The following is a 14,315-nucleotide window of genomic DNA, read 5'->3' on the forward strand; positions in this document are numbered from 1 at the left end:
TTTTCCCATGATCCACCAAGACCCCAGGAGGAATCTTCTTTCCTTGTAGTTTCTAGAAAATAAGCATTTCTTCTCTACTTTAGAGAGGTCCTTGCCTTAACATCTCTTCCCACTGCTGTCTCGGGATGGGGGTTCTTCCTCTAGAGACTTCCTGCTTTACCCCTGCAGGAAACGTGGGCCTTGAAGGAGCCCTAGTAGAGGCAGATAATCCCGGGAGAGTATCAATTGGTTAATACTTTGGGAATTGAGCCAAGAGAGAAGGCAACAAGCCTATGGAGAAAACAGTACCAGGGCAGAGAAATGGGAAGTACATGCCTAGCACACAGTAGGTGCTCAGATAGTTTTTGAAAGAACAAATAAATGAATGGATGTGAATACAGTTCCCGTTCTAGCCCTCATGCAGTCCTGCATGGCCCAAGGTCCACCATCCATCCCTGGGGGCAGGCTAGAGGTAACTGGGAGTATGAAATGAGACCATAAATACAAAGACCTATGACATTCTCCACCTGGGCAAAGAAGGAGGTAAGGCAAACCCACAATGCTCCCCACCCCCGCCAGTCTCCCAGATCCCTCTTGTGCTCTACTGGAACATCATCATCTCTCCTGCTGAGTTGCAACATTTTTGTTCTTGCACTCCTACTTGAAAATAATTTTTGCACACTCCCCCAGTGCAACAGACACAAAATTATGCATCTACTTATATTTATTTGTTACATATGCTATAGAATAGAAAAATGGGAATAAAAACGATAGATGAGGAGGCATAATGACCCTAAATAAGTTTTATGGTGACCTTCCCCTGCTCCCGGGAAGACCTCGCAGTCCCCTGGTGTCAATGATGCTTGGGCGCCCCGCTAGCCCCTCCTGACTCACCCACCTCTGCCAGGTTTCACCAAGATCGTGTGAGAGCCAAGAGTTGCAGTCTGTGCTCTCTGCATAAATGCCCACAGCCTCTGGCCATCTAGATGAAGGGGATACTCAGTCCTGAACCATGAGACCACCAATGTTTTCATAAATGAGATAACATGTCAGGGAACTGATTTCCAAAGCTCACCTGGGTGGTCATATTTCTTTTGGAGGGCTGTGTGGGTCCCTGGATATAAAAGGCAATCACCTCTAAGGTGGGCAACTATTTTGTGTATTCTCCATATTTTCACTAATTTGGGAACACATTCACTTGACAGTTGTGTTCACGGTTTCAGTAGAATAGCCCTGTGCTGGTGTTTAAAGCTCAGAAAATGGAATCACTGGGACAAGTAACTAACAAGTATTACACCCTATGGGAAGAGCAAAACCATTTTTTTTTTTTTACCTAGCTGGCATTACTTCTTAGATATTTAGTGCATATCAGGTCCTGAACGGTGAAAGCACATCCACGTTGTGTTAATGGACGAAACTTATGCATTGCTCATTTAACTCCTGGGAAGTGGCTGGGGATTTTTATACAGAATTGTCAATCATTGGTGTGGTTAAAGTGCTGGACAGAAAGCAGAAAACAGACTCAGAATAGATGGAGGGGCAGGATTCTTAGCACAGTTCTCTGCCAAGTCAGCCTTCCAAAAGGGAGAGATGTGTCACCTTTTCCCCGGAGCAAGGGGACATGGGGAAACGCCATGAGATCTGGGGAGAGGTTGGGGGAGCTTGGGTTGATGGCTTTAGTTTTTCCTGTGAAGCACGAAGTCAGATCAGCCACTGGGAAGGTTGGCCAACCAGCTGCCTCATCCTCTGGCCTCTGAATTAAGAGTTCCCAACCTGAATGCACAGTAGAATCACCTAGGGGATTTCTTAAACCCCCAGAGCCCCAGTTGCACCTCAGACCAATTAAATCAGGGTCAGCGTGGGGGGACCCAGACATCCATAGTTTTTAAAAGCTCCCAAGGGATTCTAATGGGCGGCCAAGTTCGGGAACCAGTGTTAAGCCCGAACTCGTCAGACTTTAACATGCGTGTGCACAAAGCACCCAGGAGAGCCTGTCAAGGTACGGATTCTGATGCAGGAGACCTGAGGTGGGACCCAAGAGCCTGCATTTCTAGCCAGTTCCCGGAGATGATGCTGCAGCTGCTTCAGGGATCCCGCTTTGAGCCGTGAGCACATGGAATATCCTATTTTGACCTGAAATAATTGATAACTGCCTACAGGCCCCGTAAAAATCAAAGCTGTCAATATTTTACAGTTGGACAATATGTATCTTGAGAGAATTATCAAGATATATATTTTTAAATGAATGTCGTAGAGGAAGAAATTCATCTTGATAGAAAAATCTAGATGAGGCTTATTTCAGTGGAAGAGGAGAGCAGGTCACATCTGCCCGCTATTGGTGCTGAAGGGGGCATACTCAGGCAGGAGCAAGGGCAGGGCCGGGGCCCGGGCGTGGAGTCTGCCCAGTGCAGCCCAGGCTCCCTAAGATCGCTTCCCCTGAGGCTGGGCTTGCCTTCCAGTGACCTCAGGTCGTGCCCCTCAGGTTTGAGTTGCTATGAGGTAATCTCTGCCCCTCGTGCCTGGGTCCCCAGCCGTAAAGGGTTTGCTCAGGGCCACTGGGCTCTGCGGACCAGGGCCTTGTGATCATCTTGATAGTTGTTTCTGTGGTAAAAGTGCTCTAAAGTCACAAAATAAAATTAAGCCTCTCCCTAGAAGATGATTTGGGCCTCTGAAGGACACTCCTGGAGTGCTCCAGGGTTTTTTCCAAATTCTCTGCTCAGAAACCAGACTAGACCTGAGCTGGTCTTGAGACTCCGTCTTGGGTCAGTGGGGAGTTCACAGCCACGTTTGAAGTTCCTTCAGTTCGAGTTGGTGCGGGCTCTTCAGGGGGCCCTGGCATCATTTGGGATATGGCTGAGGGCATTAGGAGTGAGGGGACTGGCCTATGGGGGAGAGAGAGAGAGAGAGAGAGAGAGAGAGAGAGAGAGAGAGAGACACACACACACACTCAGTGATAAATGCCCATAATGAGGAAATAGATGGACTCTAGGACCCAGAGAATAGTCTGAGTTATCTGAGCGCTCAAGTGTTTTCACTTTTTAAATTAAGCCATAAACGAATCCTTATTATAAAAATGTCAATGTGCAAGGAGGCCCATAGGGTGATGCGAGTGCTTTGTGCGGCGCTCTGGAGGCAGCAGGCCTGCAAGGCAGGCATGGCTTTTGCAGCGGCACCTGGTGGGGCACGGATGTGGTGCTGGTCCCTAACTGACTGTCCCAGAGTTAGGCCCCAGGTCTGCTTCTTCGAGAATGTACCTCCTTATAAGGAAAACAGCACACAGGAAACTTGACTTTGGTTTTTTCCTGGGTGCATCAGAGAAACACCGGAACCCAGGGTGGATTCATTCACATGCCCCTGGCTGGTGAAGGTAGGTGGCTGTCACGTTACCCTCCATGGTGCCAGTGGGGCCTGACCCTCTACTTTTGTCCCAGTGCGAGCATGGTGACCTTGGTAATAACTGGTCTCAGGCAAAATTTGGGTCAGACTTTCTGGGTCACGGTTTCCTCATCTGTAAGTAGAATCAGGAAGGGGATGGAGATGTGACCTTGACCACCCCTTCCAGCCTTGATGTGCGTGCCATGGTTCTGTAAACGGTGAGCCTGCACCGGAGGCTGGGTAGAAGCCAGACTCAGGAAGGCCTAGACGCTCATTCGGACACCCGTTCGCTCAGAAAGTGTTTCCTGAGCGCCTGCCATTCCCCAGAGGCGGATAGAAAGATGCGGCAGTGAGGCAGCCCCTCCCTCCTGGAGAAATGAGTGAGCAGGCAATCCCAATGTGAGGAGAAGGCTCAGGACTAGACAAGGGCAAGTTGGGGTGCTGTGTGGGAGCCCAGTGAGGTGGGGATGAGATCTGAGAGGAGGAAACCGCAGAGTCTGACAGAAGAGCAGGAAGGAGTTGGTCGGGTGACACAGAGGCCCAAGAGGGCTCCAGGCTGAGACACAGATCCCAGGGAGAAGCTGCCCCGACTTAGGTCGGTAGCTAGACGAGGGCTCCGTATAACGGTTCTGTGATCCCACAGGTCGCTGAGCCCAAGTACTGCCCCAGACAGCCTCTCCTCACCCCCTCACTTGCCCTGGGCCCCGAGGCATTTCCCCCAGAGTCTCCAGCTGGGGGCCACATGGCCTATACTGGGGTGGACCCCAACCTTTAAGCTCTAGCAGCTGGCCAAGGGCCAAGAGATTGATAGTGACCCACAGATCCAAATTGCCCACTCCCCATCCGGCCACACTGCATTTACCAACCCTGGCCCATACCCTTCCCCCATTCTCCCCATCATCACGGGTGTAGGCAAGACAGATGGGTGACCTGATTTAAACCCATTTGCAGAAGATGTTTTGAAAAACCTGAACAAAACATTCCCTGTCCCCTCTGAAGCCATCGTGCCCCTTAGCTTGAGCATTAGTTGGTGGCTCCTAGGATACTTCCTGATTTGTAGAGTTCCTCAGCACACCTGCTGCCCCATGCTAATCAGCAGGGAAGGGAGGACAGCTCTCTGCCTTCTCTCCAGTCAGCTTGTTTCCCACTCATCCTGGGGAAGGGATAGAGACTTGCCCTGTGAACTCTCATCTTACAAGCTGGTTGTGAGTGAGGGTCATTGCTGGGGCTTCCAGCACTGGCTCCTACAGCGGCTCCACTTACTCTGCCTGCACTGGGGGTGCTCAGGCCCCCCGGCGGCTGACCCAGAGTTGGGGCACCCACCGGCAGGGTGAGTGACAAGGGGAAGGGGAGCAAAGAGAAAGAGAAGAACCTTTCTGGGAGGCAGGAGGGTGCATGATGAAGGTAGGGCTACCGTTTCCTTTGCCCGTGTAGCCGAATACCAGCCTCATCTCAGCAGGCCAGTGGCTCTAGGGAAGCGACCGGGGGTGCTCACAAGGCCTACTGCCCAAAGACAGGAACTCTAGTGCAGGGCAAGAAGGCCTGCATCCTCTCGGCCTCAGCCTTTCTGAGACAGATGTCAGGTGGGTGGGCGGGCATCTCAGCACCTATGAGCTACAGGGAGACCCTTAGATCTCCCACTGGGGACTCAAAGCTCCGGGAGCAGGGCTGGGGCAAAGCGGAATGGAAGCGTGGGCCCAATGTCACTTCCCCCTCCTCCCACATGACAGCTGTGGACCTGCCTGACTACTTGGCCAAAGTAGTCATGGGGCGCCCCATGGGGGCTGTCCTCCCCAAAGACAGGAACTCTGGTGACCCTTCGGCTCCTTCCCCGGTGAGAGGGACAGAGGAGGGTCCTGGTGGACAAAAGAGAATAAGCAAACAGTTCGATGATTTTCTGGAAAGGACTTGGCCACCACTTTGAAGAAATCTCATGCTCGAGTGCTCTCTTTTACACAGCTCTGCAGGCACATGCACTCGGTGTTGAACAGGCGGCTGGAGAGCACTGTTCTTGCCAAGAAACAAAATGCACGAACGAGTGTGGCCCTCACAGCTTCCACTGGGAAAAGAAGCCTGGGATTAACCCTGAACTCGAATCCCACCATCAGTGTCCCTTATCCTAGTCACCTAAACTTCCTATGGAATCAGTTTTCTCATCAGCAAAATGGGCATAATTATAGGCCCCTCCTCATAGGGTTGTTCTGAGGATTAAGTGAAGTAATGCGTGGAAAGTTCTGAGCATTCTTGGCAGAGGCCTGGCACATGGTAAATGCCCAGTCCATTTTGGCTCTGGCCATCTGTGAAACGAACAGGGGCCCCCTGTCCTGGCGAGGTCCCCTCCTCACACTCTGAACCAGAAGGTTCTGGGGGAGTGGGAGGCCTAGAACCAGGGCCAGGCAAGAAAGGAGTGAGGTTGGCAGGAAGAGGTGAGAGCTGGCACCTGAGCTAAGTTGTGGACCAAGAGCCGGGGGAAGAAGCCCTGAGAAGTCTGCCTTCTCTGCCTGGGACGGGGCAGGGGTGTGCGAAAGAGGCAGAGGCGAGTGTGGGCCGGGGAGGGGAGGCTCTCTTGTCCAGAAGGGCAGATAGGTGCAGCCCCTTACGTGCAAGCAGTCTTCAACTCACAGGAAGCCCAAAGATGGCACAGAACAGGTCTTGACCTCTCCCAGTAGTCACCTCGAAGGCCATCAGAAGCCACCTCAGATGGGTGGCTGTGGGTGCCTTCTCTTCCCATTGCCATCCTTGTCCTCCCCGGCGCCTCCCCAGCTTCCCTTTAGCCTTTGCTCACCCCTCCCTGAGAGTCTTGGCCACTGGGAGGGACAGGGCAGACCCTTCTGGAGGAGATCCTAGGTTCTCAGGTCCTTTACAGGGCCGTGACCAAGTGGCCACCAAAGCTTCGTCCTGCTGATGTTGATGCCTCTCCTGACGTAACTTTGATGCCTTCTCACGCTAGCAGATCTCTGTCTGTGGAAAGACGTGTGCACCACTGAACTGTAATCTCCACTAAAGCAGGAACCTTGTCTGTCAGGCTCACAACAGCATCTCCAGCCCCCAGCAAAGTGCTGGTGTGCATTAGGCGTTCAGCCAATCAGTGGGTTGAATGAGTGAATGAATGAATGCGTGCGTGAAGGAATGAGTGAACAAGTGATATTTTCTGGGCTAAATCAGGGAACATTCCTCTCAGGAAAAACCAGGACCCTTCAGTTGGGGCAGGCCCCCGCAACTGCCCTGGCTTGGGCTGCCTCTCTACTCTGCCCTAAAGGCATCATTGGCCAGCACTCTGGGTCACCTCCTGGTTTCCAGAGGATACCCTGCCCCTAGGGTGCTGGGCTGTGGAGCCCTCCATCAGAGGCACCACTGTGCACCCTGCTGAGGGCATTACCAGCGAGTCCTTCTCCCCAAAGTTGTGTGCACAGCATCCTTCTGCTTGCTGCCCTTCCTCCTGCTTCAGAGAAACTCCTTGTTCTATGCATTTGACACATTTTGATTGTCTGGAAATATCACACGGTTGTTCATTTGTTAAAGCTGCCTTCCTATAGCCTTGTTTGTTTATTTCTACTCCTATGGTGTGCCAGGCGGGCTGTCCTACGGGTTGTGGATGGTGTGTTGGTAATTTGGGGGTGAGGAGAGGAGGACGCGAGATGACCGTGGGACTAAAGTCTACAACAGCTCCAACAGGTGAGGTCGAGAATCTGAGTTGCCCAAGGCCTGCCCGGCAAGCCTGAGGATTATTGAATTATTATTGAGCCCAAGCAGACTCCAGGGCTGCACAGATCCCTGAGTTAGACATGGTGCCTGCCTTCTCCATGGTAACGAGGCTAAATATGGACGCGTTTCCATGGAGAGTCGTATCGCAGCTGCAGCCCTGCTTCCTCCAGGAAGCACCCGTGCTGGGTTCCTTGGGCCTCTCAGGAGGCCGTCAGGGGTGCCAGGGATATCAGTGAAGAGTATCTCCCCGTGGAAGACGTTTGCTTCCAACAGGTGTTCCATTTTCCCAGCCCTAGAATCAGCGACGTCCCCTCTTGACAACTAGAAGAAGTTAGGGGAGGTCACGGGTCACGCAGAGGAGCTGATTAGGGAAAGCGACACTGGACCCTGTGAGCATTCGTGCAGTTATCCTGTCTCCACCTGGCTCCGTGGGGAGGGTTTGCCTGTTATGGGGAGGGAAGGAGATAGCACTGGTCAGAGGAAGCCCGTGAGACAACTGTGCCGATCCTTGTGAAAACGCACTGCTGTTCTTTTCATCGAGCCTCTTCGGGAAGAACGATTGCTTGAAAGAGTTTTTAAGATGCTTTCTGTAAGTGGGATGTCCTGCTTCCACTTTCTTAGAATGTTCTAATGTGACAGGACCTTATTTTGTTTTTGAGGTAAAGTAAGTCTTTGCCGCCCATTTGCGTGTGAGCAAGTCAAGTCTCCACGTATCTTGACCGTCCCAACGGCAATGTGGAATGGAACTTTGTGTTTGGCGAAAACTAAACATATAAGCTGAGTATTAGGCTTAGAAATACTCTGTTTAACCTCTCTCGGCTGTTTAGTCATTACATCATCTGTGTTTATAGCTTAGTCGTCTGTTAAATTGGGCCTCTCCATGCACAGCTGATCACTTGGGTGTGTTTGTATATATTAGGCAATATCTATAGCATGTATGTGTACATAGAGGGACGGGTGTGCTCTGTGGCTCACTAAGATATGGAGACTCTTGAAAGACGTGGAGAGAGCACTTAAGGCAATTGTAAGTGGTCTCTGACGGAAGGTTCATGTTGTGATTTTGCCTTGCAGGCCCAGTGGCATCAGAGCCGAGTGATGGATGATCTGCAGTCCCAGAACCTCTCCATGGACATGACTGACTCCTCTCCCGCCTTGGCCAATAACAGACTGGAGAATGGCATGGCCCAGCTGATCACCACCGAGGCCTGGAACATCAACTCCACCGACCTGGTAAAGAAGGCCCTGGTGACCGTGCCGGCCCCATCCATCCTGAACCCCCCAGCCGAGTCTCAGGGCGGCATGGCTCTGAAGGTGGCGGCCACTGTGCTGCAGCCCCTGTGCCTCGGGGAGAGCCCGGTGGTGATGCCCATTCACATGCAGGTGGAGGGAAGCCCTGCGCCCGAGCTCAACCCTAACGGCCATGCGGCCTATGTCATGACCACGCAGGGCCCCGTGCAGCTGCCGGTGGTGCTGGAGCAGCACGTCTTCCAGCACCTCAACTCCCCTCTGGTCCTGCCGCAGGAGGCCCCGTGCTCCTCCAGTGCTATCCACAACAACCTGTTCCAGGGAGCCGAGGACCCCGAGGCCCGACCGCAGCTCCTGGACCTGCGGATCCCCAGCCGGCCACAGGAGCCCACGTTGCCGTTTGAAGCTGTGCTCCAGAATTTGTTCCCCTCGCAGGGCGCTCTCGGCCCCCCACCCTGTCAGCCTCCTCCTGGATACGCGCCTGTGCCCCCCCAGCCCTTTAACTCCCCCCTGTCCCCCCTGGTCCCTCCAGCCACCCTCCTGGTACCCTACCCTGTGATCGTCCCCTTGCCCGTGCCCGTCCCCATCCCCATCCCCATCCCCGTGCCTCAGAGTCCCGAATCCAAGCTCAGCTCCGCTTTCCCCAAGCCGCCATCTTCCTTCGGCCTACACCCCTTCAAAGGCACCCCTAGCCCTCTGGAGAAGGAGGAACTGAAGCCCTTCGATATCCTGCAGCCGAGGGAGTACTTCCAGCTTAGCCGCCACACGGTCATCAAGATGGGGAGTGAGAACGAGGCCCTGGATCTGTCCATGAAGTCGGTGCCCTGGCTTAAGGCTGGCGAAGCCAGTCCCCCCGTATGCCAGGAAGATGCGGTCCTGGACCTGTCGCTGGCAGCCCACCGAAAATCTGAGCCTCCCGTTGAGACACTGTATGACAGCAGCAGCTCAGTGGACAGCCCAGGTCATGCCGGCGGCATGGAAGTGCCCTTTGCCCCTGCCACAGCACACGGGGCCTCGGCTGTGATGGATAGCCACGCGGGTGGCAGCAACCTCGCCCAGCTGCCCGGCCAGCCCGGCCAGCCCGGTGGCGAGGTCAAGGCTGAAAATCACATGGAGATCGTGAGCGAGTCCCAGGCCACCAAGGTTATCGTCTCGGTGGAAGACGCCGTGCCTGCCATCTTCTGCGGCAAGATCAAAGGCCTCTCGGGCGTGTCCACCAAAAACTTCTCCTTCAAAAGAGAAGACTCCGTGCTTCAGGGCTATGACATCAATAGCCAAGGAGAAGAGCCCATGGGAAGCACAGAGCCCCTTAGGAAACCCGTCAAAAACAGGAGCATAAAGTTAAAGAAAGTGAACTCCCAGGAAATACACATGCTCCCGATCAAAAAACAACGGCTGGCCACCTTTTTTCCAAGAAAGTAAATAATGGCTTTTTAAAATTTTTATGATTATAATATGGGGAAAGGTGCATTGGTTTTATAAAAAGGCATTTAAAACAAATTATCTTTGTTAATTATTTTGGGGAGTAGTTGGGAAGCGGGAAGGCGAATTGGCTCTAGAGGCCCTGTAAGCTAGTATTGTTTTCTTTTTTAATTTTTGACTTTTCACAAATGAGTAAATAAGAGCAACCTATTTTTCAAGCAGATTGCACATTTTTTGCAGCTTTAATGGAATATTGGGTGAATCAGAGGGGTAAAAAAGCTATTTTCATTGCCACAAAGTGCTTTGATGATGTAATACCTAATAAAGGGTAGGATGAATATTTCACAATAAATGTTTGTTTGCACTAATTGGTTGCAGCATTCTATCATTTTGTAAATTTGCATTCCTTAACTGGTGTGGTTTGGCCAAAACTGTTGCTTGTAAAGCGCTACAAGTTCTTTGTGTTTTGAGACCTAAGCTCTCCAGGCGTATGGGGCAAAGAAGAATTATATTGGCCTATGCCACCATTAAAAGAAGACTAGGAATATGTACGGCCTGGAGCCAGTCACTTTCCCCTCTAAACGTTGCTTTCTTCATTTGTAAAAATGTGGCACAGAGAAGGAAGAGGTGGGGAGGTGAGTTTCAAGCACCCGAGGCCCTTTCCAGTTGACGTAGACCCTGGGTGTGGAGAATTCTGTGTCTGAGCCTTCTGTAGACCAAAACCGACAAATGTGTCTAAAAGGAAAATTTACCTGCTTCCTCCCCACCCCCCCCCTCAGAATTTAGCTGGAGAGGACCTTCTTTTCAAAGGCAGTAACAGCATTGTTCTGAATGACTGAAAGTCTTGCAAGCCAAAAGTATTACTGAAGACCCCTCAGAACGAGAGGTAAGTCCTTTGCTGGTGGATCAGGAGATGCCCCATAAACGTTCCTGGCTTGGGATAGAGATGCTTGGGAGTGGGGTTGGGAAGGGAAGAGAAAGTCGCTCCTCCTTCGTTTAGGCCAGCGGTTCTCAACTGGGGGTGACGGTGCCTCCCCAGGGAACATCTGGCAATGCCGGGAGACACTTTCGGTTGTCACAGCTGGGGAGGATGCTCCTGGCCTCTGGTGGGTAGGGACGGAGGGCACTGCTGAACATCTCACAGGCACGGGACCCCCCACAACAGCAGATGATCCGGCCCAAACGTCAATGGTGCCGAGGCTGAAAAACACTGGCTGAGCCATCTCTCCGTGGACAAAAGCGAGGCACCTGGAAGAAGGGAACAGCCCGTGGCTCTTCCCCGACAGCACAAAGCCACCCCTGCAAATGAGGCAGTTTGAGTGTACATTTAAGCTAGATCTGCTAGGCGGCACATCGCACTTGTGTCTGAAACTGTGCTGGCGACAGACTGATGATGGCATGCCTGCTTTTAAACTTAGAGCTCTTTCTTTCACTTCTTGCAATTAGTATGTATCCAGCTGTTACCGTGAACATGAACAGGAGGAAAAGCAGTTGCGAGACTGTTCTTTTATTACCAGGCTCTCTGTGTATAGGGTTACCATTTCAGCTGGTGCTGTACTGAACACCCAGAATGGCTTTTCTTTTTCCTGCTCTTTTCCTATGCCGTTAAAATTTATTTTTCAAAGTGCGACGTGGTGGTAATCACCAAACAGCCGTTGCTCGTCAGGCTAGCTTAGTCCCGTTCAACGGCACCAGCCAGACTCCATCCCTCCGCCTCCACACAGTGCAGGCTTTTTCCATTTTTACGCCCATGGTGGGTTTCTGGCCGTGTTTCCTGAGCGTGGCACGTGTGCTAGTCTCAACTACAACAACACGAACGTGCCCGGGGGCTTGCACTTGCCGTTTACCTGACGTCTCTTCTCACCACGTTCGCGGTTGTCTCTGCTGCCCCTGCAGCGCGGGGGGCCGCCTTTGTACACCGGCCAGCAGGGGACCCGGTTCACAGTGTCCTGGGGACACCTGCTGCTTACCCGGCTTTGAGGGAACAGGATTCTCAATTTGGCCTTTAGAAGAAGCCGGTGCTTAAAGCTGAGTGACATATAGGTGGAAAGGAAGGCATTTGCAGCCTCTAATTACATTATAAACCTCAAGCCACAAATCTCTCTTTGATGGGTCTGGAAATGCCCCTTTCTCCTGAGACGTCAGTGCTGCTTGGGTGAGAATTGTTGGCTCCACAGCCAGCCAGGGTGTCGAGTCAGCACGGGCTGTCTCCTACCCTGGGTCGGACTCCCACCCACCCATGCTGCGCTTAGCCCCAGGCCCTGTCATTCGTGGCTGGGGGGGAGCTTTGGGAAGAGGCTGCTGTGGCGTGGGGAGACGTGCCCACTGAGGTCTATGAAGGCCACACGCGGTGTTGTCTAGGGACCGGGCTTGTGCCACTGGGGCAGTGATACCCTCTGCTTGCCCCCCTTCCCAGCCTTTGACGGGAACTGGAATCCACCTGGCTACCTGCAGGCCAGGGAATCGGGAGAAGAACAAAGGGCTTGTTGCTGCGGCCAAGGTGAGCCTATGGATCCCTGGTGGTTCGGTTCCATGCTCCCTCCCGAGTCAGAAGTTCGCAGCCTTTCAACACAAACTTTACCTAAGAATTATCAGCCTGGAACCATGATTCCTGGTCTGAGGCATGTGATCCACACAAGGGTCACAGGGGGGTGGGGGGTGGGGGGTGGGCACTGGCAAACTTCAGGCCCCATCATTATTCTGCTTGTTTCAGATAGCTTGGGTCACTTACCTCCCCACCCCTCACAACTGTCTCCAGCTAACCTCCTTTAAGGTTTCGGCGGGATTTCTATCAGACTCTTTCTCATGACTTAATTTCCCATTTCTTCTAAAAAAAATGTTTGGGTCAACTAGCCTACAGAATAGCTTTTCAGAGTCTTTTAGGAAATAGAATTAGTCCCCAAGAATGTTGATAATTTGCTCGGACTTGTCACGATGGCTTCGGCTGGCTTCAGTTCAGAAATGATAAAAAATTGGAATGACTTACAAAAATCCATATTTGGGGGTAGTGATCCTCCTTGTAAAATAAAAACTAGAGAGAAAAATGAAAGATTTAAAGATGGTACAGTTACTGTCTTAACCAAGAAAGTCCTCGACAGTGAGTAGGAAATTCTAAAGTGAGATCAAAGATTTGTTTAGATTCAAATGCAAAACTCTCATACTTTAAGCATGAAAAAGTACATCTGTAATGGTGAAAACTCCAAGCAAAAGGAGGAAGGGAGGGAGGAAGGAAGGAAGGAAGGATGGAGGGAGGGAGGGAGGAAGAGAGGGAGGAAAGGAGGGAAGGAAAGGTAGCCAATTACTGAGAGATGATGTCAATATAGTGATTATCTTCATAAACAGCATAATTAATACAGCAGGAAAGGATTTAGATTCCATTTTACGAGTGAGGAAATTGAGGCTCAGAAGAGTTTTCTGCTTTCAGTTTTTAAGTATCAACAACTTAAAATATGTACTTTGCAATGATTCTTAAATATCGGGTTTGAAGCCCAATGAACCCACAGGAATTTGGATCCTTTTGGGGGCAAAACCCAGTATGAATTAGTGAAGAGTCTGAATTACAGATTTTTTTTTTCAATTATTTTCGAGACCATTCCAGTTAACTGCAATGCCCAGAGCACCTGGTACAATTGTAAAGGGAGATTTCAAGCTGAAGGGTGGTGATGCCAAACCTCTAAAAGCCACACTCAAAAGCTGCTAAGCTGAAAACTTTAACAGCAGGGAAAAAAGCGTGAGAGGTCATTCTGGCCGACTTTACTCCTCATTAAATAAAAAAGGCAATTTTCCAGAACAGCTCACTACCACCAGGTCAAATAACTGACCTCCCACATCAGTGAAACAAAATAGGGTGTATTTGGGGTCCTCAGGGCGCCATTTTAATAAATTGCTATTTATTTTAATTAATGTATTGGTGGATTTTATAGTAAGTAGCATATATGAGTGCTGGAAAGAACTAGTTCCAAATATTGCAAATAATCCAACTGAAACTTATTAGACCAAGGGATTTCTAAGCAAAGTGAGATTGTAGCAATGCCCTGCCGAAATTGTGAACAAGTTCAAGTTAAAGGAGATGAACTGTTAAGGTTTACTATATTAACCCAACTTGTAGGTTATTTTCCATCTGTGTTCTAGCTATACACTCAAAAAGTGTAGGCTCACCCTGCTGATAAAGATAAGTCACCTGGAAGCTGTCCACCCTCTGCTTAAATAATTTTTTAAATCGAAGGTTTGATAACCAGTCAATTAGTAAGAATTTAATGAACCTCTTTATATCGATAGCCCCACGCTGTCCTGAATGGTTCTGGGAATTCAGTTTTATTTAAAATCCCTTCACATAAGGAACTTGGAGAGGTGTTTTCAATGCAGATATTTTCAGTGGGTCACATTTCAAGCCACGGTAAGAAACAACAGAGCAAATTCTTTGAAAGCAGGAACTGAACCTTACTTCTTTACTTCAAGGTTTCTCCACTTTGGCACTATTAACATTTGGGACCGGATGATTCTCTGTTGTAGGGCACTGTCCTGGGCACTGTAGGATATTGAGCAGCATCTCTGGTCTCTCGCATGAGATGCCAGTAGCCCCCCTCCCT

At 50.9% G+C, this 14,315-nt stretch overlaps 1 protein-coding gene across 4 annotated transcripts in view; it reads left to right on the top strand.

The window, feature by feature from the left end:
• Window positions 1–10,094, top strand: part of RAI2 (retinoic acid induced 2) — a 59,934-nt gene extending 49,840 nt beyond the window's left edge. For 2 of the 4 annotated variants that reach the window (XM_053891802.1, XM_053891805.1), the window contains exon 2: window positions 8,131–10,094. In XM_053891802.1, the coding sequence (XP_053747777.1) occupies window positions 8,155–9,726 (1,572 nt within the window). In that variant the 5' untranslated portion in view covers window positions 8,131–8,154 and the 3' untranslated portion in view covers window positions 9,727–10,094. The remainder of the gene's footprint in view (window positions 1–8,130) is intronic. The other 2 variants (XM_053891803.1, XM_053891804.1) reach the window with 2 other exon arrangements.
• Window positions 10,095–14,315: the final 4,221 nt, after the last annotated feature.

The sequence above is a fragment of the Panthera pardus genome, unplaced genomic scaffold (genome assembly GCF_024362965.1).
Source record: "Panthera pardus isolate Hobbes unplaced genomic scaffold, ASM2436296v1 HiC_scaffold_27, whole genome shotgun sequence".
NCBI lineage: Eukaryota > Metazoa > Chordata > Mammalia > Carnivora > Felidae > Panthera > Panthera pardus.